Source organism: Erithacus rubecula (genome assembly GCF_903797595.1).
Source record: "Erithacus rubecula genome assembly, chromosome: 6".
Lineage (NCBI taxonomy): Eukaryota > Metazoa > Chordata > Aves > Passeriformes > Muscicapidae > Erithacus > Erithacus rubecula.
In genome coordinates this window covers 38,974,567-39,001,973 of record NC_136688.1, presented here as the reverse complement: position 1 = coordinate 39,001,973, position 27,407 = coordinate 38,974,567, and the positions used below count along the sequence as shown (strand labels likewise).

Below are 27,407 nucleotides of genomic sequence, written 5' to 3'. Positions count from 1 at the left end.
CTCCTTTGTGAACTACCCTGGTCCCTTATAGATGCTGGTGCCTATTTGATATAGGCAGCTGCACACATCTCAAGCTTGCATCAGCTGGACATACATGTCTTAACATCTCACAGTCACAAAAAAAGAGGGCTAGGACCAGGTAACCTGTGAGATATATATTTCCATCCCAATGGATAATGCTATAGCAGCATTATTTTTTCAAAACAGGCTGGAAAAATTTCTGTCAAAAATTTTAGCCTCTCTCAGACAGTGTGTTCTAATGCTTCTGTATCAGTACCAGTTTGTAACATCAAACTGAAATCTCCCATATTGCAGTCAAAGCCCATTTACTTCCAGCTCTGTCAACATCAGACATAGCAAATGGCTTTAATAATTTCCTCTTGGACAAAGCCTCTTACTATTTGAAGATACATTCCCCAGATCTTGCCTAATATCTAGATTTCCAAGACAGAAATATTAACCTGTCTAAAAGAAACAAATTAGCACTTTAATTTAATTCCTGGGCATCCAAGTTTATCACCTGGAAGGCCAGAAAGTTTATATGAACATCCAGAACAAGGCACAAGGTTGCAAGTATCCTGCTGCCTTGCACTAGACAAACAAAATTTCCCCTCACTCCCAGGGAAACTCACTGTAGTTTAAAAAAGGAAAAAAAAAAGGGGGGGGTAGGGGGGAGAGGTAGGGAAAGGGAGAGTGCAGCAAATCTCACACTTGGATTCAATTTCTCACACACTTTCAAAATCTTGATCTGGAATTTTGGGAAACTTGAGATATATTCTGATAAACCAAGTCTATTGTGTTACATCCTCTATGCAGAACAGCAGAAATTCTTAGCAGTCTTTGATGAGGCTGAGAGCTGTTCCCATGGTCCTTATGTCCAGTGCTGTGCCGTGAGTACAAACCAGACAGATTTAATATAAAATGATTCCCTAGAAAACTGGAAATCCACATCCATGATGCATATAGGCAGGATATACACAGTGGCCAGAATTGTGACCAGAAATGTCCTAAACTTAAAAATGTGGGATTTAATATTAATGAGATTACACAGATTTGCCTCCAGTGCTATGAAGTGTGAGCTCCCAGGGAAGCCAGGAGCCGTTCCATGAAGATAAGGAACAGAGAACCCTTCTCTGCCATAGGTGTTGTGATGGGGGAAGGTGAGCTGACAGCTCCAAGGCACAAGCAAAGGCTCTGTACTTTGTGTTTGCACAACTGCCTGGAGCACATCCCTGGGTGATGTTATTCACAGGCCTTGGCCCACAGTAAATAAGACGGTGGAACTTGATTCATGAGGGATGACAGGAAATCTATAATGTGGGGGCTCTATAATCTGCTCGCTACTGCGTAGCAAAATGAAAGAACAACAGCCCAATTACCAAGTCCTTGCTGATCCCAAGCACATCCTCCAGATCTTGTTCTGCTCAGAGCAGTGGGAGTTTACTGGCAACAGTGGAAACCAAGCTCTGGCACATACCATCCTTCTGTTTTGGGATGGCAACAGTATTTTGGAAGCATCAGACTGCCTTACAGTGGATACAAATGCAGCCAAGACCATGGCAGGATCTTCAGAGAAAATTTCTGGAGAGTGACAGGCTGCAGAGTTTAATTCACCAAAGGACTGCTCTCGAGAATACCATTGCTGCACTGCCTGTCCCAAGGGCTGATTGGGCCAGGGAGCAGTGATCTCTTGCTCTGTGGGGGACTGAGAACACCATTCCCCTGTCATAACACAGAACAAGCAAAAGGTAGCTCCACAGAACCAAACAGGGCTGTGATCCAGCAGGACACAGCAGCCAGGACACAAATGATGACCGAACAACACCTTAAGGGAAGGAGACAGAAGATGGGAGAGGTTATGTATTCTGGGGCCACACAGAAGAGGGTTGGCTGAAGATACTATTCTTATCAGATGGGGAATTGGCCCAAAAGACAGCAGGGATGAAGTCCATGACAGAAGCAGCCACAGAGCAGACTGCCCTCATACCACCAGTACTGAAGATACATGGAAATATGGAAGGTTTCTTTCAGACAAAACAGCCATGGTGGCAGTGGAAGGGAGGAGGGCTGACAGTTCCAGATAGAAGAAGAAAACAATTTTGCTTCCTACAAATGTGCAATGTCAGAAAATCCACAGAAGCCCAGGGCTGGGAAGGCACAGCACCACTCAGGTGAAGATCCTGGTAGCTTAGAAGAGCCAGTCCTCTCATTTTTCTCTAACTAAATTGTATGTTTCATTCTTTGGGTCTTTGGCCCTTAACACCTTTCAGATCTATCTTCTGCCCTCTAGGAAAGGGGCAAAGAGAACCTTTCCCACTCTGGCAACAGGTAAACAGCATGTCAGGGTGGGGAGAGCAGAACAATTTCCACTGGATCCCTAGCAAAGGCCTTCTCTGCTGAGTACACACCCCGGGGACTGCTGTCCTTTCCCCCTTCCCCCTACAACCATCTCTGCTGCCACCTCCCCTCCCTTGTTATCTGTCAGTAAACAGTAATTAAAGAAGTGGCCTGCTTGATAAAGCTCCCGCCTGCCCTCACATGGTGCTGCCCTCTCGGACGTGTCTAATTAAAATCCTGATGAGAAGATGAAGAAATCCCAGCAGCTGGGAGTCTGCTGACTCTCTGCCTCAGCCTCTTCATTACTGACGAGGCAGAGAGATATAAAGGACCCCGGGAAATGCTGGGGCAGGCCAATCGATGGAGCCTTTTGTGGGGCTGCTGCTCGGCTCAGGACTGCTGTTTGAACTGTGTGGATAATGAGGATGCTGGAGCGTGCTGGCTGCACGGGGCTGATGGGGCTGGGCTCCCCTATCCTGCACTGCTGCTCCCAGGAACACACCAGGGCCCGCAGCCTGGCAGCCACTGCCACCATCAGAACCCACACAGGCATAATAACAGGGCACTTACCTGCCCCCCACCAGTCCAGGAGTCATTGCTTGCAGTGCCAGAGCCCTGTCAAACCTCTAAGCACTCCATCAGTTCTGTGTGAACACAGGGCGTGCATCTGTGTACATACAACTGCAGAATCCTGAGAGCCAGCACAAACCTTCCCTAAGCAAAACCAGCACCACACACAACGGGCACAATTGTGTTTTACTGTGTGCTTATACAGGAGAATGCTGTGTTTCCACTGCTGGCCCAGGATTTTGTGCTAGAGTGAAAATGTTGGTATGCACAAAATGAAACAGCAAAGATTTACACGATGTGCACAGCAATATCGTCATTGTGAATCACTACAGCTATATTTAGACACACTTCACTTCATGCAAATATATCCACTACATGGTTTTATTCCTGTGGGAGTTTCTTAATGTGAGATCAACTTTAACAGGAAACAAACCCATTTTCACTGTCCAATTCATGTTTATCTCAAACACCAGAGATTTTCTTGCCCTTAGTTTCAAGATGAAAGGAATAGTAAAAAAATGGAAGTAGATCTATACTTTCTAAAGTTTGAAAGCACATGTCAGGCACCTGCCTCCATGTCCCTTGTGAGACAGCAACAAGCCCACAGGAGGTACAGCCCCTTGGGAATTAAGATCAAGTGCAAGAGTGGGAGTGTGTACATGGTTTCAAATACAAGTGCAGTGTATGTGCATAAGGGACATGCACAGTCCACATGTGAAATCAATAAAAGAGTGAGCTTTATTCTGAGTTCACACCTCTTGCTTCACAAACCACTACTGTTCAGGCAATCAAGTGCAGCAATAATAGATTCTCTTTTCAGAGTCCCATCTAAGTCCTTGTATGCAGTTTATTCAATAGATTCAGTCACTTTGTTTCCCATTCCCTCAATTGCAATTACTTTTACAGACCTCATGTACTGGGAAAAAAAAACAAAAGCAAAAACAAAACAAAAACAGACAAACAAAAAAAAAAACAAAACCAAAACAAACAAACAAGAAAAACCTTGAGAGAAACGTATTTCATAAAAGTCTCATGAAGTAAAAAAAATATTTGTTTCTTTACAATTTCTTTCTATTATAATTGCCATAATTTCTCCCCACTGTCTTCCTTGTCTTGCCAGGTTCAAGGAAAAGGAACAAATCATTCCTGGCCTGGTTTAACACTGAGTTAAACTTGCCAAAAAACCCAAACCATCTCAAAACAAATAGTCAGTAGCAAAATACAATCAGCAATAGCAAGAAGTGATCAGGCAAATACAGAAGCTGTGGACTCAATGTTAAAAGCTCAGGAATGCTACTACAAAGGGGTTTTGGGGAGTCCACTGGGAAAGATGAACGAAGAGGAGCAGCAGATGAGAGGTCCCATGGCAATGGTGACAGAAGCACTGTCACTGGCAAGTTCACAGCTTCTCTTGGCCCTCAGCCCCCTTTGGCAAGAGATGCTGTTGTGCAGATCCAGGCAGCAGTGCTGGATGCACAGAGCTCCCCATGCAATCCCTGCCTGTCCCACTACCTGTACTTGATGGAATGACACATTGCTGCAGCAGCTAATAAATAGAAGTAATTTGATTAGCTTTCCCTAACTAGCGATAAGATCCTGACAAACCCTTTTTAATGCGTTTCTGGAGCAGGATGAAATTGTTTCATTTGGCGAGCAGGGCCCCACGGGAGTTGCCTCCAAGCTCCTTTAGTGAGAGGTAAAAATATGCCAATCATTAATGAGGGGAGAATTACAGAGACTTTAATGCAATCAGAAAAGAGGAGCCCTGAGGCAGCTGGGGAATAAAACCTGCCCTTAAATCAGAGGCAGGCAGCCGGAGCATGGAAATAAAGGCATACACAAGCATGTGCATGCACACACACATACCTACCACACACACAGACCTTGCAGAGCTGCTGTAAATACACTGGGAGTTTTGCCTGGGCAACAAGCACCTATCTCAGCAAATGGTATCCATCTTCCCTCAAAAATATTTTAAAAATCACAGTAAACTATATCTATTTGGCAGCCCCCTCCCTCTGCCAGGAGGGGACCACTGCCTGACAGAATTGCAGGTCCAAACATTTATAAAGCCAGAGCCTTTTGTGAGGGAGGCATGTTGGCTGCTTGGGTGTCAAGCAGCAGCAGTGAAGCAGCTTTGCCAAGTGGAAAGGTGCCTCTCTCAGGGCCAGACTTGCTGCATGAACACAACATGTATAAACTGCTCACTGTCCTGCCCTTGTGTCAGAGACAACATCTACTACATGGAGAAAGGCACCTCCTCCCATCCCCTCTCCACTCCCTCCTCAACCACTTCAGTGAATTCCCTCCCTCGTGCACAAATCATATAACATTTATTCCTCAGAAAAACAGAAGTCTTAAAGCTGCTGGCATTTTCTCTGGCACTGTGGCAGGCCCTAGTGGCCTGGCTGGTTCGTATTTTGCAGGGGTGTGTGTGCTTTTTCAGAAACTCCTCCTATGAAAGAAAGCATTCCATCTTTCTGTAGCAATTCTCTAACCCTTGCTTGCATGATACAGATGGCTGCATCAGCACAGACCATCCCAGAGAATTTTAACTCCCAGTTTAATGGTATAAAAGTCAGGAGTTTTCCCATATCTCTTTCAGGTTCATCTTGTTTACTTGAAAATAATGAGCAAGAGTACTGGGACATCAAACACCAGACACCTTTTCTCTACCAGATACACAAAACATGATGCTACAAAGGCTGGGCATGCAGTACCTCAGCCCTTTTCCCTACTTTGGATTAGCACTAACACACAGAGGAGCAACTGAACAGTTGCTGAAAACTCTAAGAGGAAAATCAGTTCTAATTTCTGGCTTTAATATACACTTGAGGGGATGTGAGGGAGCTGTTTCTTCCTCCCATAACTCCTTCACTGTAGTGACAGAGTGTGGCACCCCTGCCTTCTGCTAGGTGGAATTACTGTCCTGCTTAGTGTGCACTGAAACAATGCACTCCTGCATTGAGAAAGCTGCTGCTTCTTCTGCCACTGAGATGTGTCAGACACCTCTGCCATAAAAAGACTGTGCTTCTGCACCACATTCTCACACACACTAGACAACTGGAACTAAAACACCAGGGCCAGTGCCTGCCAGCCCCTAAAAACAAAGAAGTTACAAAGTCACCAAGACAGAGTGAAATATTAAGAACAAATAAAAAGGGATCTGTCCTGAGACATGGAGCTTGAAGCACAGCAGGTAATTTAAGGTACACAGCTGGCACATTCTCAAATGTGTTAAGCACAGAGCTTCATGTCCAACTGTTAAATTATAATGGAATTCTTATCCCCAGGTAAGGAGGCCTGCACATCCCTCAGAAGCAACTCCTACTGGCTACTTGAACCTTGTTTTGATGGGCTCCCAAAGTAGTATTGCAAAGCTCTTTGTAGCTGAAAATTTTTCATTTTTAGAATGAAAATCATCTAACAAGAAAAGAGAACCTCCAGGCTTCTCCCAAATTCCATGTATCTAAGACTAAGAGATTAAAGCAATTGTTGGGTATATCACTCTGGAAAATAGAAGCACAAACAAGTGAGAGGACTCTATCACAGAAATCATCAAGACTGCAAAAAACAGCTAGCAGGAAATTCAGCATGCCTATAGCACAATGCTGTCTAACATATAGAAATTATATTTCTGCTCCTTTTGAGTCAGGGCCAATTTTGGCCCAAAGTTCCAGCTGAATTCCGTAATTTTTTCCAGCCAAGAGCTTTAGGCTATTCAAGACAGTTACTATACCTCTTCCCTGGTTCCACTTCTAATGGTGATCTAGGTTTGAGTGTCACATCCAGCCTAGTTTGTGGCACTCAAGCAAGCAGAGCAGCCTTGTGTCTCCCCCAAGCAGCAGGCAGAGGTCTGAGATGGTGTCACACACTGTGGCTCCACACTCAGGCCTGCCTTGCTACAAGCAGCTCCTTCTCATCCTGGTTTGTTATGATTAAAAATGCACATCACCCAGCGAGGCCTTGGAGTGGAACTCAGCTGGAAATTGGATCATTAATATTCCTTCTCATGCCCATTGCCACAATTTCTTACCTCTCCACAAGCAATTGCTAACAATGCAACAATTGAGGGTCTCAGACTAAAAGTGAAGTCAAGACTAAAATACTCGTTGTTACTTCAATTCATCAACCCTGGTCCACACCCTGGCATCCCATCAGACTTAGGCCAGTGTGCTGCATGTCAGCTGTCATTCAACCCTTTGAACTGCCTTTCCCCAGTTTATCTACCAAAAGCTCTTAAGATCTATATAATCTTGAACCATCAGAAACAGGATTCAAGATTATCCTCATTCCCAAGCACATGGAAAGGCAAGGAAAGGAAACAATTAATTCAATTAATCTATCCACTCATGGTTTTAGCTCTTGGTTGCCACGTTTTCCACACAGTTAAAGTACTCTAAATGGGTTGGAGAGATAAATGCAAAGGAAGAGTAGGACATACCACATGATGGAGAATCCCACAAATGTACAAAGGGGGATATTTTCTTACCTAGCAGAGTTATCTACACATTAATCCTATGTGCTGTTACTGCTTCAACTTAGTAACTGAACAAACTAGGAGACATGCAAATCCTCCATCACTGCTAAAATGATCCTTTTACAAAAAGGATCCAGAGGCACAGAAATTACACAGGGCAAGTCATTGAAATTCCCCATAAGTCTCATTGTATGCACTCATTGGCCTATTTGAACATATAATCCTCTATGGTCTTTACATCAGACAGCAAAAATAACAACACAGTAAGGACCACAGCATTGATCATGGAAAAATAAAAATGAATAGGCATACTTTCTCTGTGGACATTAGTACCAGGCAGAGGAAGTTTGTTCTTGCTTGTCAACTTACTGAGCTGAAATTCCTTTGGCTGTGTGCAGCACAATGACCAAAAGCTTGAGTATCTACATGAGAAGTGGAGAAACAGCAACTAGCATGAGGCAGCTGGGAAAACATCACTGCTCACAAGAATCTGGAGGACAACAGCTATAAATTCTGCTCCAAATATCTATTAATTCTCCGTTACCTTGCTCAACTATCTCCAAAATATCTCCCAGCAAACATTTTGTATCTTGGGTGGATAAACTGTTTAGGACTCAAAGGATCTGTTACATATCACTGAAATGACCCTCAGGCTGAGGACTTGCTTCATGTCCCTCTCCATTAACACAAATACAATACAAATAACTCCAGAATTAAGTGTTTGCTAATTATCACAAGGGCATGATTTAATTTCAAACTGCTTCTGCCACACACAAATTTGCATGTTTGGGACTTGTATTTTGATGTCACTGTTTCTTTAGTTTTATTTTATGTCAGAAATAATAATTTTCAGTTTAAAAACTCTGACAATAGAACATATAGCTTCATTACCAGCCACTTCAGTGCAGAAACATGAATGGTGACCATCTCAGAGTGATGGGCTTCATGAATGTACTCAGCAGTATCAGCTCAAAGGAATTCAGAAAAGGAGCTGTCCCATCAGTCAGATGGAATAAACAAAACCCTGCCACAGCAATTTGAGATAAGCACAAAGAAATAAAAGAAGAACCAGAGGGTCTGAAAGTGTATGACTGGTCTTACTTAAAATATGTGTATTTTTCAAAACCAAAAACTAGATAAAATTACTGTGCCACATCACAGACACTTCCCTTCAAGGAAGAGGAAGTAGCCACCTCCACTGTCTGTTCCCTTTGGCAGCTCAGCCAGTCACTGGCATCTCAGCTTAGTGCTGTGCTCACAAGGGCAGAGCCTTGATGGCTCCTGAAAGCCAACAAAGCTCCAGCAAACACAAATCTGCAGCCCACAGGAAGACAGGCCAGTTTTACATATATTTAATGTATTTTAAAGAGACAACAGATAAGAACAAAGCTCTTCTACAGGATTTGTCAGCTCTGGACTCCTTTGAAGCTATACAACATGCAATCTCCACACAAGGACCAGCAACTTCTAGTGTATCACTGAAAGCCACAAACTGTGGGTTCCTCAGTAGCTCAGCCTTCTATCAATGCTTAAGTCTCAGCTTTTCCTGCCTGAACTGAGAGGCAACCCCTGAGTCTTCCTAATCCTTCAAGCCTCAGCCTCCCCAGCACTCCTGGGGCCAACTTACACCCCTTTCTAGACATCCCTCTCTGTGACCATGACAAGGGTTGAGCAGAGGGTACTCATAGCAGTCTTGCTCAGGGAGCACTGGCTACCATACCACAAATTAACTTAACCCTCAGTTTATTTAAGGGGGGAGCAGGCAGAAAAATCTTGAAAGGTTTCTTCTTTCCTGCCAATTTTTCCCATCTTCTGCCTCAGTGCTGGCTGGATTCCCCCTTCCCCCTGTCCTCAGCTAGCACTGCCAGGCTCAGTCCTCCTCACCCTAGCCCCCCCTCCCCAAGGACAAGCAAAGTTATTACAATAATGAATTAGCCAGGCTGCTTACTGCTGCCAGTGGCGAAGGCAATTATCCCACTCCACGTCCCCAGCCGCCGCTCAGCTCCCTCATAAAGAGAGGCTTTTGGGGCCGCTTTGTGCTTTGATTGGAAATGAAGAGATTGCTAATTAGGGAACCCCTGCTGGGATCGGGCTGCCAGGAACAATGGTGAAACGGACGGAGCACACGTCCATTTGGAGAGGGGGGAGAAGAGAGAAATGTGAGCCCCTCTGTAATGTAGTGCATCCTCTACTCACATCATAAACAACGGGGCAGACAATTTTATAGAGATTTTCACCTTTTAAAGTATGCTAATTTGTTTATGGAAAGCAATCATTTGCTGTGTGTTTGCATAGGTCAAAGCCTGTAGTTTTTGTGTACAGTATGCACTGACGCATGCGTGCACACATTCACTCTTGAAGAAATCGCCTCTGGAAACAACTGTGGGTATCTACTCAGCTGACCATATCTTTCTTGTTATTCACTGGGCAGCAGGCATCAATCCTGCATTAACAGGGAAGGATGCTTAGAAAAGCCTGTTGATGAGTATTAACACAGAATTTTAATGCCTGAATTCACAAATCACCAAAGTTGAAAATGACTTACCAAATTAGTCAGTTCACCTGGGGCTTGCCCAGGAACCACTTCCACAGCTTTGCCCAAGAGCTTTAAACGACAAGTGGACCTCCAGGAGGAGAAAATTTCACCATTAACACAATGTTTTCTTGTACTCATCCTGAAATTTCTTCTTAATTCAATTGCTCTAAATGTCCGTGGAGGATCACAGCAGCTAAATTCACCTGTCTGATCTGACAAACTGTGCATCAAAAAATTAGAAAAGACGTCCCTGGCAGTGCACAAGCACACCTCGATGACTTCACCAAACTGCACCAACACCCTTATACACACAGCATGCTGTGGTGTTGGGGTCTAGCCACTTTTAACTCTTGTCAAAGAAAAAAACCCTCCCCCAATATTTCAACATGCAAATCTCACCATTTATACAACACAGCCTGACAACAAAAGCAAATGTCTCACCTTTTTGTACCAAACTGATCGAAAGCACTTTGAACCTATCCTGCATTATTTGGTTAACTAAGTAATTGTATCAGGGGAGCATAAAAATACCATGTTAAATTGAAAATACAGTTATAACCATATATTTGACTCGCCATGCAAAAAAAAAAAAAAAATTTACCTACTGTTAATTAGTGCAATGTATAACTAGACACTAAGTGACTTATGTAAGCTAAAGTGAATTTCAAATTTGAAGACTGAATTTACATTTCAGAATTCCTTTACAGATACTGAAGCATTTGAATATACGAGTGTGATATTCCCTGAAAATATTTTCAGTAAACCACAAATCTTAACAAAAAGTGATCACTAAAGGCAGAAACACAGCTGAACTGAAAATGACTTTCAAATTCACAGATTATTTGTCCCCGCTGTTTGCTCACCTCTAGTGTTTATATCCTTCAAACAGTTGTAGGTAGTTTTTGCATTCCCTTCTTAGTCATCACTTAGCCAAGCTTCACATATTTAGTTCTTTTGATCTTCCCTCATAAAAACAATCCCTCCAGCTCTGTTATCATTTTTGTTGTTCTTCTCTTACTACCTTCCAAGTTTCCTCTGCATTTTTTGCTGCTAGTGCCCAGAGCTGAACATCTCACCAGAACATTCCCTCCCTGCTTCCTGGTGTCCTGCCTGCACACAACACAGTCCAGTCTCATACAAAGACCAACATTTGCAGCCTGCCCACTCTGCTCCCTTAGCCTGCTATGTTGCCAACACAGATGAGACTTGTTTGTCACTACCATTCCTCCAGACTCTCTCATTCAATTTTCACCTGTGTTCCACTTATCTGATGGGAGTATTTCCCCTCGTGCAGCTGTACCAGTTTACACCAGATGAGAAGCTATTTCCATAAGTCTTGGATTGCCCATATCATAAACTATCATAGTCAGAAAAAGTACAAAGAAGGGTACATTTCACTGCAGCAGCTGTTGCTCTGATGTATGAAGCCTCTTTACCTTGATTCAACAATCCAAGCATTTACATTGTAGGGATACAGCTACACTGAATGTACAAGCAATTCAATAAACCTGCCAATTGGTTCAGAAATTCTTTGGTAAAGCACTTACCATTGCACTCTTGATAATCAAATTCTTATTTAACAGAAGAGGAATAAAACTCATGGTAAAATTATGGATGGACAGGCCACCTATATTTGAGATTGATGAATGGGCCTTATTACTACATCCATTCACAGGGTTTGCTTTTGACTAGCCTAAGTATCCTAGGAAAGGGGGATGAAAGAAAGTGGCCTTCTCATGGAATTATAGCAGGCAAGACAGGGGGACATGTTGGGAGAAATAGTCAAATGTTCTGAAATCCTGAAAGACAGAAGAAAGCCCATTATCTCTCTTAGACTGATTCTATTGTGCCCTTAATAACATTCTACTGGTTCTGTCCTCATGTAAAACTCACTTTCTTTCAGAGCCCAACTTACCTGAAGTAACTGTGCTTTTAATATTCATGCCTGTGTAAAACCAGGAAAGTATGAACATAAAAGCACCCAAATCAGGATTACTTCCCCAAATTCTTCCTGAAGCAGCACAACCACATTCTGCCACATAGAGTATGGGCAAACCCCAAAGGCTTTTGAGTGCATTGAATTTCTTTGTCTAGTGGATTTAAGTGCAAGATTTTGTATTTTAAATTGCCAGTGAATCACATCTCTTCCTGCCCTCTGCAGAAATGTAGATTTTCCCTTAATTTGACACAAATATGTGTTGCATTCACAGAGCATAAAACTGCATTGTTCCTGCCTATTTGTTTCCTTTGGGAGAATAATTTTTACAGATTCAATTGTAGAAAAATGAAGTCCCTCTACATAAGCTCTTTAATGCAGCTCTGTTGCAGAAAGCAGAGATCCTACCACCCTTCTCAACTGAGCCACACTTGTCCTGCCTCCTCCCAAGTGTTATCACACGTGTTTACACAGCTCAGACTGAGGAGCTGGTCTGGGTTAAAAATTCCACAAGGTTAGCTTAATTTAAACCAACCACATGCAGGATTACTGGAAGTGGAGCTGAACACAAATACCTGTACATGGCATATGACATGCAGCAGTTGTGAAAGTTGTGAAGCCATTAGCAGTGTCAAAGGGTTTCTTAAGAGCATTCATATATGGGGTATTTTTCTTTGAGAATGTCCCCATTTGTGTAGATAAATGATGACATGGTTGAGACAGAATGAGATTGAAAGACATAAGTTACTGAACTGAAAAGCATGGTGCTGTCAAACTAATACCTGCCTGAAACAAAACCTATCCAATGACAGATCTGAGAAGCATAATAAATTTAATTCCAAGAATAGGCTAAGGGTTGACCTGATCTAATTGTAAATGGGGGAAAATTTAATCATGGAAAGTTCTTTAATCTAGCTTTAAAAGAATATAAGACAAGATTATTCTTGGTATCCGAAACTAGACAAATTTCACTTAGCTGTAAAGACATTTTAAAACAGCCAGAACCAGCCAGGGGGATCACTTGTCATGAGGCATGCTGGTTATTCCATCTCAATGTCTCTAAATCAAGGTTGTATGTCTCCCTAGAAGATGTTGATGTTGAGAAACTGCCTAGACAAGTGCAGGAGTCACTAGGTGGATTTTAGATTTTAATGCAGTTAGGCTAAAACATGAGTAGTGTGGGTCTGCCTTAAAACCTGTTGAGACTCCTTGTGGTTCTTTAGGAGTTGTAGAAAACAAAACAAGTGTTCAAAGGCAGCATCTGCTTTTCTGAAGCTGTTCACTCAGTGTTTGAGCTGTTTGTGCAGTACTTGTTTGCTCCCAATAAGCTTCAGTTGAGACAAGTCATACATGGCTTTCATAAGGCAATTTTTTAGAACTTACAGTAATCCTGCTATGAAAAATTACACATTTTTTCCAGAGGACATATGCTTTATCTACAAGAAAGTATAAAGTATATACAAAGAATGTGTAAAGGCTAATGACAAATCCTATGCAATGCACAAATCTTAAACAGGAAAAGTGGTCAGTTAAATATATCCATGTCTTGAATTCAATAATCTTTGGGTTAGTTAGAGGTGAGGAAAATGAAATTTAAGTTTTTTAAATCTCCTTAACTGATTTGAAATTTAGTTCAATCTTCGTAGAGCAAGTTGCCAATGAGAACAAATACTATAAATTTATCACATCATGGTTACAAAAGGTGAAGGGAGCTGCTTTGTCAATCAGTCAAGCCAACATGTTTGCCTTGCTATCAAGGTTTGCCTACACTCTACAGAACTCATTTTCAGTGTGGGTGCACTGAAGTCAAGCTGAGAACTCTGCTGTAACACATGCTCATAAACAAGAGAGGAAAACTGTTCTTCCAGTTTCCCACATATTCTGGCTAATTAACATGGCTCTAATTTTAACAGATAAAACAAATTCATAATTTCATTCAGATTCTTTCATAGTATTGGGGAAAACACTGTTCTATTCTTCCCTTACATGTTCATTTAGAACTTTGTTGCCTACTGAAGGCTTCTCAAAGGCACACACTGGTATTCCCCAACTCCCTCTGATTTGTGTCATTGCAGGCTGTGTTCAAAAACTGATCACCCATCCCCTCTGCAACATCTCTCAATCAACCTTGTTTTTCTGCTACAACTTACTCCCCTTGGCTCTCAACAAGGAAAAGCTATATTGCCTTCTCTCTAAAGGGATCACAGCAGCCTTTTTATCCTTCTGGATTCTATCTTTCCATAAGGGTGACCCAGGACAAATTATATTCACCTCATCAGGAAAGGCAAAGGACTTATAAAAAGATGTTTTACATTTACTGAATATTTTTTAGAGTTTTCTTTACTCTGAAATGAAATTATTAAACACTCTGGCTGAATTCAGTGAGATGTCTTTTGAAATCACTTTCTGAAACAACTCACTGTAGGAGCAGAAGTCCTTGATGATATTATTAATTTTCAGGAAGCCCAAGTCATACTTAACATCTGAAAAGCTATACAAGCACTGCTTGGGGAAAGAGAAGACAGCAACCATCAAAGTAATTTGTGGTCTCAGTTTCAAGTACCTGACTGAAGCAATCCCTGAATCCTGGCAGATGCAGTCTGCCCTTACAGAGCCCCAGTGATGCACCCATGAAGGCTGCAGCAAGGCTGGCCCAGACCATAGGTGCAGGACTTGCCTCTTGAAAAGGTCCTGTCCAGGCTTGGGAGAGAATGTCCTCCTACACACAAAGAACTGCTGCCTTTGACTGGCCTTGAAGACAGGTTTAAAACAGAGAAAAGACTCACCAAACTTAAAGAGTAAAACATTCTTAATAGAACCACAATAAGGATTATACAGGAGTTCAAGAGATGGATGCAAGGTTGTAGCAGGGGGTGAAAAACAACCCCACAGAGTCTACTGGAGGCAAAGAACATTTAGAGACAGGACTTAAATCCAAGAAGAATCAAAGAGTGTAAACAATAAGGAAGGAACTAGGCAACATGAGAGAGAATTAGGGAGAAGAAAAAGATTAGGAAATCCTTTCAACTGTATGACTATGAAAATTTCTCATGTACTAGAAGGTATTTACCTGCACAGATGTCATCCCAGAAGTGAACAGGGGTGAAAGAAAGCTATGCAAGAAAAGCAAATCCAAGAGAACAAAAGGAATGGAATAGCCCAAGAAGCTTTTCCACCTCTGACTGTTGTGATTTCACAACCTGGAATATTTGGTAAACATAGGAGATTGGTAGCTACTGTCACAAAACACACATAGAAAATGGAGGACCAACACCTCTCCACCAAATCAATGCTAAGTTACTGTTAAGAAACAATTTTCCATGCTCATGTCCTCCTTTAAGGGACATTTAAGTATGGGACTATTTCTTCTTCCCTAATGATACGAGAAGGAAGTGAAGGAGGTCAGAGTCCTGTAGATCTCTGTGCACTCCTATGGTCTAGTTTAGGAGACTTGAAAGGATTCAGATTAACTGGGGTGGCTTTGTTGATTACACATAGAGAGGAAAATGACCCCATGTGGTAAGTGTTTCCAGGACAGCTGCTCCGTTGGTGAAACACTGCTGCATTCCAGAAATAAACTCCTACAGTCAAATTAGCAGCTCCAGCCCTCTCCACAGAAATGTGCCTTTACTAAAGTTGCAGCATTTCCCAGATGAATGGGAAACCAGCAGCATAAATTCCTGCTTAGCTCCGCTTTTAAATAGAAAATGGTACAAAAAGATGTTTGTACAATATCAGATCATTCTTCACAGTCACATAATTGCCCCACATTATTGATGGGCTCAAAAAAAAGGAAATTTGGAATATTTCTGGCTGAGTTGGAGAGCTAAACCTAGCATGGTTCCCCAATGTTTCAGGCCTGTCACAAGTTTTCCAGATCTGAGGGTTTATCAAAACTTCAGTGTAAAAGATTTTGGGTTGATTTCCATGCACATCAGTACCTACCTTCAGTGCAAAGTACTGAAAGATGCAAAAGATTACAATCTACATGTGAAGCAGGTTAGGAAGCACTGCTGCCCCTTCCCTGGCCTCTTCTAGCTTCCAAAAAGTAATGCACAGCTGTCCTCTCACCACAGAGGTGAATTCTGGCCCATTAAAGTAAATGTGCTCAGAAGCCCCAAGGCATACTGAAGACATAAAGCAGCAAAACTACATGAGACTACATGAGTTTCCAAGTTTACACACGTTTACAAATACAAATTTACAGATGGCAGCATTGGTAAAGGCCCAAGAAATCCTGGGGGGAAAGAAGAAAAACAAAAAGCTAAAACACCAAGACACAGTTTTCAGCAGATCAGAGGGCATATCATCAGTACTCTGGGCTCACAGGATAGATGGTGTACAAGAAGCATGCTCCACCATATAACCACTGAATGCAAGATGTTTGTGGTCCTTCCTCTTTCTCAAACTCTCCTCTCATCTTAAAAGCAAAATATCTTCTTTGTGTCCAATTTCCTCCTCTGTCAGGTAAAACATGTTCCCATGTGCTGTTCTGCAGAGGAAGGTATTGAGGGCATATCACCCCCTCTCACTCACAGATGGGAAAGCTGAGCCAGAAGCCATTGACAAAGTGACAAGGAGCAAGTCAAAAACAAAGCCCTGCTGGCTGTTCTAATGAAGTGACCATTTGCTTCAAGAAACCTTGGCCAGCTGATGATACAGCAATGCAAACCTCCTCTGCCTCAACACACCCCCAAACCAAAACCCATCAGCTGACTAAACCTTCTGCAGAGCTCAGCCTTACAGGGCAAAGGATGTGACACAGAAACAAACTCCCAGCTGCTGCAGAATGTGGTCTCAAGCATAAATACCTGAAAGGGTCCTCTCACCCACTGCCTCTTTCCCTCTGAGCCCAACTTCTATCCTGAAAATGTTACCAGAGCCATGCAGTCAGTGGGAGGGAGCACAGCACCGTACAGAAAGGGTAAATTCAGGAAGATCTGTTTCTGCTTAGCTCAGTCTTGCTCCATGGCTGCAATCTTCTCTTCACTGCTACTTTCAAAATGGCATAGCTTTTCTATCCTAGGGACTTCAGCAGCTTTAGAAATGCTAGCTATAGCAGGAGAAAAACATTCAGGGTAAGCAAGATGGGATATCCCAAAATACAGATTCTACATGTCCATAACAGAGTATCCTGTAAGCAAATAACTGAAAAAAGTGACATCCAGTTGCAAGAAAAGTTATTAGCAGAGCTGCACAGGTCAAGTTAAGTTATCACTTAGTCCCATATTCTACCTCTGATATCAAACACTAACATGTGCTCAGAGAAACACTATAAGAAAGGAGAGTTTTTCACCTGTTCTTAACCTTGTTGGATCTTTGCAGACCTCACAACCAGTACGTTGGCAGCCTGTGACTTAGAAAATTCCCTCTAGACCACAACATGTACTTGCCACTAATGAGTCCACATGTTTAATAAATGCCTTTATGGGGATATCTTCTTGACTCCACCCATAATTTGTCACTGAGTGACACAGGAAAAAAACCACAAGATTGATTTTATGTGATACAGTGTTTCATTTGTTTTATTTAAATGACTCCTTTTTAGAGAGAAGGATGATGGCCTTATTGAAAAAATTAGGAAAAGACGTATGTATGTAAAGATATTGAGAACATGTAGCAGAGAAAGTGGAGGTGATAATTTTGCAAAGTAAAGAATTAGACAAATGTTGCATAGGAAAATACAGGCCTATGTTCTTTATGGTATCTTTTTCTTAAGGTCATATCAAGCAAAGCCACCTGTACTCCCAAGAAGCCACATTTTCAGCAATACATTACCTCAAATTCCTTTCTCTAGCCACAGACTTCATGACTGACTCTACCCCTTGTAATCTCTTGTTTTAAATCAAGTTGGAAGCTCTTTCAGACAGAAGCTGTCTCATGGCTAAATGCAGCAGCCCCAGATGTAGGGAATGTGCCATGATACAAACAACAAGAGCAAAGCAGAAGCAACATCCAAAGCTGCCAGTAGAACTCATCACTATAGTCTGAGAGCTAGTTAAAAAGAAGTAGAACAGTCACAGCATGAGATTTATTAAGTAGTAGATAATAATTTTGCATTACATAACATATGATGTTGCATACTATATTAAATTCATTATTGTGAGCCTCAAATGTTCAGCTACTGATCAAGTCCCAAAAGAAACATAATTATATATTCTATTATGCATTGGTAGTTATTAATATCATCTCTCTTTTTTTCTTTTCTTTTTTTAAGAATATAGCTGGCATTGCTTTTTAGTTGCTCCCTGAAACCTTGTGGTATAGACACTTTTCTTCTTTAAAAAAACCTGTAATTTTTCTCATCATCTTGTTTCACGTGGTCAAGATGTAAAGTCAAACATCAAGTGCTGCAATAAAGTTGTTGGCAACATCAAAGAGGATGAAGTATAGAAATGATATGTAGGGTAATTAAATGGCTCTGTATTTTATTTGCATATCTCTATATTTAAGCTGGCATGGCTTGACAAAGAAGCATTTCACAGTAGCCTTTTGGCCCTCCTAGCTTTGTACAAGATTTTGCAACAGGCTCCAAATGGCCCCAAGATTTCTTGGTCTTCTGACCTTGCTATGGGAAACTGCAAAGACCAGCCTGAGATTTCTCAAAAGACAACAACACATCCAAAAAAAAAATAGTGCAAAGCATGTTGAAGTACAAAGTAGAGACAAGAGGAGATAGGGAGCATCATGAGCAATCTGCTCATTTACTTCTGCAGGTGAGAGTCCAAAACTTGCTGTTATCAGCAGTGGTCCAGCTAATGGTGGGAGCCAAGCTAAGTTCATCAGCTCTTGCTGCCCTCAGGGGCAGCAGAGTAAGGGCTTCCCCAGCCCACTGTGTTAAAAGGACAACTGAGAGCCCAGACAGTCAGGACCTCCACTTCTCACAGGCCCCTGGCTGTAGAAGCCCCCAACAGATGCTCAGAGCTGACATTCTGCAGTGCTGGGCTCCTTGAACAGGTTTTGTCACCCACAGGGTGTGGCTGAGTGACTGAAAGCACTGCTCCTCCAGCTGCCCCTGCAGCAGGTGGGTGTTCCTCCTCCTGCCACCCTGAGGCCAGAAAGAAATTCTGACTTCTCAGGGCAGGTTTGGTGCTTCAGTGCAAAGGAGGAAGGATGTTTCATCACCCACTTGCCATCGGCCCACACAAGTGGGCTGGCTCCTGGCTAGGAGCTGGCATTGGGATCACAGGATAAACAGCACTTGGACCACCCTGGTTCAACTTACGAGCGAGAGCAACTGAGTGGGGACTGCCAATTGACCAGAAAGGTGAAGGGAAGGAAAGGGATGGGAGAGATGGATGTCCTGTGACACGACAGCCTGAGACTAAATCACAGAACAGTTTGGGTTGGAAGGGACCTTGGAGACCATCTAGTCCCACCAGTGCTGGAGACCAAGACACTGCCAGCAAAGCTCAGTATGGCAATTCACAAGCTACCATCTGCAGCCAATCTCCATCAAATACTTTAAATACAAACATGTTCTGAGCTACTCTGCTCAGTCACCTCTCCCTGGGAGCAGACAGACAAGTGGCAAACTTAACATGTCTGGCATGGCTTTTTCCTGGAATGAGTTAGCAGCAGTGCAGTTCTTCCTTTGCACTGTCCTAGGTAAACAGAGGTTGTTGCTGGTACAAAGTGCCTCAAAGTGGCAGAACAGCATTATCACTTCAGTGCTGTTTCCTGAAGGATCAATAAGCCAAGACAATCAATTCTTCTGGCTGGTCCTTATTCCCCAGGAGAAGCTGTGACTCCCATCCCCCATCATTTAACTCTTCACAAACATAGCAGCAGCCCCATTAATTCTGTCCTCCTTAAACACACATTTCCCAAACCCATGTGCCAGGAGAGATTACAGGGCTAGAACTGCTGTATCCAGATCAGCATAGTATTACCAAGAGGTATGACCCACCACTTCAGCACAGTAGCAACATGTCTAGCTATACTTTGAGCAGCTGGAGGCATCCTCACATCTGATTCATTTGTACAGGATAGAGGGCCCAAAGAAACTGTAGCTCTCTATCCCCAACTACTTCTCTGTGCAGGGAGTATAAGGCAGTCCCAGAGCACCAGGTGACACTCACAGAAAGGGCTGCATAGGCAGTAGATGGCATGAACAGTCACTACAGAGAGTCACAAGAGCAGAGCCTATTTAGAGACACACAGAAGTGAGGTTCAATCCAACACAGCAAAAAGACAGTAAGAAGGATGGGAAGAAAGTTCAGGAAGAATGGCAGAATAATGTGATTATCTGCAATGTGAAAAGGGAAATAGAGATTACAGGGCCCAAAACAGGACCGTACTCAAATTCTGCAATTACACAAAGCTTTTGCTGGAATCATGCAATTCTCCATAGACAATTGGGAATAGGGAAGCAGGAACCCAGTTAGAGATGGGCAAAACACATCTCATCAGTGAAGAGGCTCACCTTGAACTAAACAGGGAGCCTGTTAGAGCTGGACTTGAAGAACAGCAGTGATACAAACAGTCTAAATATCAGCATGAACATGCTTAAAGCTGCACACAGCAGTTTCCACCTAAAAAGCAGTGGGACTTGAGATAGGCTCCTCGAATGTCTTTCTGAGCATTAGAGAGGATGCTGATGCAAGTAATCTCTTCCTAGTCAATGTTGTACTCAGAAAATCCTTGTCTCCCTTTCTCTTATGCAAAGATAGCATTCACCAATATTTATAACTTGAGTGTTGCCACACTCTCAGTGCTACAGACTGTAGATCAAAAAAAGCATGACTGAGAAAATCCTATTCACATGAGCTCTTCACCAATCTACTTGAGTTCACATCACCAACAGAGAAAGTTTGAAACCCCCTGTACCAGTCCCTGGGGACATGATGCAACAGGAAAAAAAATGTTATTTAAAGGGAAGAAGTATAAGTGACAATAACTGCAATTTTAGGAAGTCCAGGAAGCCTGGGGGTGGGGGAAGGTCTAAGGATGAAGAAAAAAGCAAACAAAAAGAAAGGCAAGCCTGGTGGCAGACTTACTCTCTTCTCACCCAGAAAGTTACCCTCTAAGCCCTGTGAGCTTTAGGGGATGTCGATTAAATGCCTATTTTAGTCATGGCTAAAAGAGACGTCTACCAGCCATTGTTCAGGCCTACTACAAAGAGGTGATCACAGAAGACTGGAGAAAGAACTTGTGGAGTGTATTTCCTGCTGATGCAGCAAACACAATTATCAAGAAAAAGAGAATCCATTCTGAGAGCAGCGTGAAACTCTTGTGAGCAGGATCATTCGCATCTCACATGGTTGAGGGAAAGAAAAGGGCAGCAACTCCTTAATGAATAAAAATAGCCACTTATGCTTCCTTCTCATATATGCTGGGCATATGCTCTCCAGTATCCAAACAGCAAGAGTTAGTTGCAAGATTCATCCCTTCAAAAAAAAGTCATTTCCCCTAAAGATGCAGCACTTTTTCTAGAGATTTTCAGGAGTGCTGAAACTTTAAAAGTGTCATTACTTTGAAGACACCATTTAAACTAAACTATGTGCTTTAAAGTTTCAGAATTACAGTATTTCCTTCCTTGAAATTCCTATGCTACCATATTTTTAAAAGTACTTGCAGCATGCAAGAACACAGTAGCTTTCTTGGGAAAGTTGAAGAACATTTTTCAGTTTCCCAGTTCTTCATAAAGAACTGTATATATACCAGGCAAAGCTTCACTGAAATGCAGCCACCTTCAGAGTAAACAGAAGTAAGTCATTCATAAGATTCAACATAGCACTGGAAAGGACAAAAAGAGGAGAAGGAAGTGTATTTTGCCTGAAAGGTCAGCAGGGGAAATCTAAGTATAAACTGCTAATCTAAGTATAAACTGGCCACAGCAGAATAGTGCAGGAGAGGAAAAGGTTGAGGCAAAAAGAAAGGAAACTGCCATGGGAAAGAGAAGGCAGGAAAAAAACATGTTACACAGTTTAAAGCTCAGCCACAGAAAGCTTCTGTTTCAAAGTGATCTGCTGTAGATTCCAGTGATTAGAGGGAAAGAGCACAATTAATGTGTATTTCAAATGCATTTAGTACAGTACACTCTAGCTGATGGTGCTCTCCTCAGCAGACCAGGCACAGAGCACAAGGAGAAAGGGGCCTCAGGCATTCACATCAGGTTGCAGTTTTAAATAATTTTAAAACTAGGGCAAGGTGCCAAATCTTACCTCAAGGTGTTACATCCAGATAGACATGTCAGCAAAAATGCCAAGTTTGGTGCATACAGGATGACCATTGGTACACATGGCTCCAGATGAAACAGCAACTTACTTTTTTAGCCAGAGTTTACCACTGAGTAATAAAACTGGAGCTTCATCTCAGCAAGGGTCACTAAGACTAAACTCAGACCTAGTGTATAGGACACCACCACTGAATGTTACATGAGATGTTAGTCCTCTATTTGCTTGTTATGCCAAAATCAGGAAACATTATTGGTGGCTAGTATAAAATGTATTTTTAAAAGTGTAATCAAACAAAATCAACAAATAAAGTGAAGGGGAGCAACTCTTGTTCCCAGTACAAATCCTCTTGCTGTCAACTATGCACATATGCCAGTGATTTGCAGTTTTTCCCATGGGCAAATCAGCCACTTGGGATTTATAGAAGATTGTTCTTTATAGATCTTGGAGTTATTTTGATGGCAGTCACATATAATTTTACAAACAGGGAAACTGAGGAACACAGAGATATGACTTTGCCATGGGTCAGAAAACAACAGGTTTCTAACTCCATTCCTTTCCAGGAACTCTTTTCAGAAAAGGGCAGGATCATGGCACAGTCTTGATTTTGTGCAGTTCGCTGCTGCAGACAAATTTTCTAAGTCCCAGCTCGGAACAAAAAGCTTATTGCTGGCTAGTTCACAACACACCAGGCCTTGCAGCACAGAGGTCCTGGGCTTGCTGCAGGCAGGCAGGCAGGCAATGCTCCTTTTCAGCAACAGAAAGGTCTACTCGAACTGCCCATGCATGTATGATGAACTCATCACAAAAGCAATCAGGCATTAATTTGGTCAATCATTCCTGTCACAGCAAATACAGTTCTTCAACTAGACTATTTGATGCAAGACTCCAGCTGAACTGAAGGACAGAAAAAAATGCTTCAAAAGGTACCAGTCTACAGAACAGAAGTAGGACAATTTAGATAGTGACCCACCCATACTCCCTTTTTAAAAAAAAAAAAGAAAAGGTGACCCGAGAATGAAGTAGAAACAAAAATAAAAAGCATTAAAAAATTAAATTGTGTCTTCCAGGCATTAATAATAAAAAGGCAACCCACTCTCCAATCCTTCTCATTTAGGAGAGTATTTATTTGGAGTTTCTGTTAGGCGGCTGCATGCACTGCATGCATCCTGCTTCACTGAAGAAGAGCCTTTTTGAAGCATCACTTGACTTTGTTTTAAATATCTTGCTACAGTTTCCATTTTAGCTCGGGAGATGATTATTTTCTCTCAAACTGAAGTTATACAGCAGTTGAAAATGCTGATGGCTTAACTGGTTTCCTTTTTTTTTTCCCTCTCCACAGCAGCCCTGAGGGGTTTTAACTCTTTCTTGCAGCACTGAAATCCTGCTTTTAGAGTTCAATGTTTAACTCGCGCTGGGAGACTCATAAATATTCGAAGTCACTCTCTCCCTCTCTGTTTGATTAGGAAATGAGCCTTTAACTCAATGTAATCCCCAAGCCATTAACAAAAAAGCCCTCAACAGCTCCACTATTAGAATTTCACTCCTAGCCCACAGAGGATTGAATTAGATTAACATAACTACCCGCAATCTGAGTTTATTTTCTTTGCCAGATAGAAATGTGTCTTCAGGAAAGGAAAAGAAGAGAGCTGGAGAGCAAGCACAGCATAATGAAATGTAAAAATAGATGAGAAATAGATGGACAGATGTACAGGTAAAGCGATAAAGAAGGTAGGAGAGAGAGAGCTACACAGCCTTTAATAACTGGCTGCTGGCTTTGGGGGGTTTATGCAGAAGGCCCCTCAAAACACAGAATTGTTTCAGGAAGAGTATTTTTATCCTGCTTGTGTTTACTTCATACTCTCAGGGATTTTTAGCGAGACACCTGAGCATGCTGTACTCCAGACACCTGTGCAGCAGATTTGGCACAGGTTTTATTTATAAATCCCAAGAGATGTCATACTCAGCAATGAAAGGAGAGGCGTGGAAAAGAGAATCTGCATGTCAATCATTACTTTGGAGTCAAAGAAACAAATAAACTGGGATGAAACAAAAGATTGGGGTTTTTTGAGAAATGAAAAAAAAAAAATCATGCAACAGCATATATACAAGTATAAGACAGTTTAGAGGTTGATAGGTGCTTAGTCCACAAAATGTGAATTGTTAGTGAAGCAGAAACTAAATAACAAACACTTTTTACTACATAATGAATTGGTCTTCTCTTTAACCACAGGTAACTCCTTCCTTCCAAACAAAAGTGGCCCTATGAAGCTATATAAAGTCCTATATGCTACAGGACAGTAGGTGCCTGGTTATTTTTTTCAAAAGCAGTAATAAAAAGATATGGCAGATAACAAAGCAAAACACATGTGGTTGAAAAATAAGGATAAAATCCAGTAATTATGTGGACACAACTACAGAATAGTTGAAACAAATTCTTAAGACTGCCTAATCTTTTATATCTTTATACTTGTAAGACTTCTTTGGGAATGCTCAGATTTCTGTGAAAATGTATGGTAAAGGGGGGGGGGGTTGTAGTAATTTTCAAGCATAGTGATGCTAATATTGGTTTTGTGTAGGGAAGAAAATAATGATTTTTTTTTTTTTCCAGTGATGTCTCTTGCTTTTTAATTCTTAGAGGGACTTCAGAACAGCTATATGTTAGATTATCTGTTAGTTACAGAGTCAGCAATTTAGTCCTGTAATGCTTTTCAGAAAAATCTGCTCTCCCTTTATTACAAAATAACATTGCATTATTACAGAGAAGCAATAAATGTAAAATCAAGGCAAGACAAACAGAAAAGGACTTAAATAATTTAAATATGTTCATTTTTAAATAAAGCAAAAAGCTTTAATAATCAAAATGAAGATTCATATGATGACAATGATCGCAGTTTTATGCTATTTGTGAGAAAAAAGGTTCACAGCAGGCAATGTGTTGTAATGATCTTTTGGAGCATTATTTGGGGCTTATTAATTCACCTGGTTTAACAATATTCTCCTAAAAGCCTTCCTTATATCAGAATGATGGAATATTCATATTGATGTTTATAAACTTAGAAATTGTAAATATGTAGTCAATATTTTTTATTCCTAGTACTTAAGCTAAATGCTCTAAGTATTATAAAATATAAATTGAAGAAATGCAAAATAAAGAACTAAAGAAGAAGCCTATTTGTCACCCTTCAGTCAATCCAATAAATTAATCTTTCAAGTATTTCTCAGAACCTGATGTTTTAACTGTGAGGCAGCTTTGATTTTATTATTCTGTTTTTATCAGACACTTTTTGCTCCAAATTATTTCAAGTTTAGCTTAATTTTATTTGTTGCTACCTTCAACAATGGTAAATTGAGGGGGGGATGTTTTCTGGAACATATATTTAATGAGAAATTTATGCTAAAAAACTTGACGTACCAAAATTAAAATCATAATATTAAGGTTTTGGGGATAGACATAGCAAGGTTATTTTCCTAAACTTAGAAATAAACATTAACATTAAATTTTGTAAAAAGATATAACACAAACCTCTGAAGCAAAAATATGCAACAAGAAAAACCTCTTTTATTTTGACAAAAATATACTAAAACCTATTAACAAAAAAATTCAGAGTCAGTATTTCTTCCTTCTCTTAATATTTCCACTAAAAACCATTAATAAAAAACTATTTCTGACTAATTATTGTTCTCCCTCTCTTCATATTTTTCTTAATAAAAATACTCCAAAAATATATCATTGTTGAAACATTTTACATCTTGGCTGCTTTAAAGCAAACATCTCATTGGTGATGAGAGTAACTTCTCTCTTTGATTATCACTGTGCCAACTTTGCAAAGACTTGCACCCCTCTTTTGTCATTGAAGATACTTCAGCTCCTTTGGGACTTTTAAAATTAAAGAAACATCAACTACTCGTGACAAATGTCTTCAGTAAAAGAAAAATTTCATTGCACGTGTCTGATAAGAAAATATTCACTATGCAGCTGGGGGGGGTACTGAGTTTTGGGTTTTTTAATAGGGGAAGGTTGTCACTTGGTTCTTTTAAGACAGGACTGCTAAAGTTTCCAGGTTTGCCTTTACCAGCATGGGATAAATAGCACCTGTCCTTGGTAAGCCCTTAAGCAGAGTTACGTTATACATTGACCTTTTTGGAATGCCAGCAAACCTGACTGTTTCTATTCCCAAAACAAAACTGTTCCACTCAAACTTTCATTTACTTATTTCCAGAGGAAAAAGCCACACTCAGACAGAGAAACTGCCTGATTTCTACAAAGTTCTGAAGCAACTCCTCTCCTTGTGGGTCGCACTGACCTTCCTTTAACAGAGTGAAAATCGAAACAATTATTACCTTTAACTATATCAAGAAACTGCCATAATTTTTAGACCAGATAAAGGGATTTGTGCAGAGCAATGCTTTGATTTAAAAAAAAAAAAAAAATAGAAACAAAACACAAGCCCATAACCGCAATAAAAGATAGAAGTTCGCTACTTACATGCTGCAGGCTGAGAGATGAGGCTCGAGGCTGGAGTAGAATTTCCCTTGCCCTCAGGTGTTTCTAATTGCTGATTAAATATCTTTTGGTTCTGCCTGCACCAGCCGACAGTCCCCTCTGCGTCTCTGCCTCTCTTTGTGACTAGGACACAGTACTCCGAGTCCCAACCTATAAATAGATCCCAGCTCTGTGATTGATATAACAGGCAGCTGACAAAAAAAAAAAAAAAAAAAAAAAAAAAAAAAAAAAAAAGAAATAACCAGGTCTTAAGCAAGGCAGCAGCAAAAGCTGGGCTTTTAACTCTGCACTGTGCCCAGGGAGGAGTCCCCCACAGTCACCCGTGGGCATCAGAAAGAGAAAGTGCAAGGCAATTACTTTCCCAGCAGCATTACAGCAACTTGAGGCATGTAAAGCAAATGAACAAAATTCACTGCACAAAGAGGGAGAGGCAAAACACAACTAGCAGACTGCATCCAACTCTTTTGCAATTTAACAAAAATAAATGCCATTTTCAAAACAAGCCGGAATTCTGTCAGAACGAGAGAGGAGCTCAGAGCTGAGTTCTGGGGGTTGGTCGAGGCATGCTTGTATTTCTGCTGCAGAATAAACTATGGGTAGGTTGGCAATTTAACAGCTCAGCAGCCTACTTAGGGTCTCTGCCCACAAACATTATTTGATGAGGCTGTTCCTGCAAACAAAACTGAGGGCAGTGATGGTACCTCTCTATTGACTCAGCAGAAGTTACTTAGCTCTCAAGGACCTGAACCTTCATTTTTGTTTAAGTCCTTGGCTGCCAGGAGAAAGTAATGAGTTAGAGATATCAGCAAAACTCTCTTACAGAGGCTGAGCTGGGAGCCCACCATCTGGAGAGCGACTTGAGA

At 41.3% G+C, this 27,407-nt stretch overlaps 1 protein-coding gene across 3 annotated transcripts in view; it reads right to left on the bottom strand.

Annotated features, from left to right (window-relative positions):
• The window catches only part of ESRRB (estrogen related receptor beta), a 123,325-nt gene extending 96,643 nt beyond the window's left edge, over positions 1-26,682 (bottom strand). The window contains exon 1 of one of the 3 annotated variants that reach the window (XM_079308572.1): positions 26,527-26,682. In XM_079308572.1, the coding sequence (XP_079164698.1) occupies positions 26,527-26,528 (2 nt within the window). In that variant the 5' untranslated portion in view covers positions 26,529-26,682. The remainder of the gene's footprint in view (positions 1-26,526) is intronic. The other 2 variants (XM_079308571.1, XM_079308573.1) reach the window with 2 other exon arrangements.
• Between the last annotated feature and the right edge of the window lie 725 nt (positions 26,683-27,407).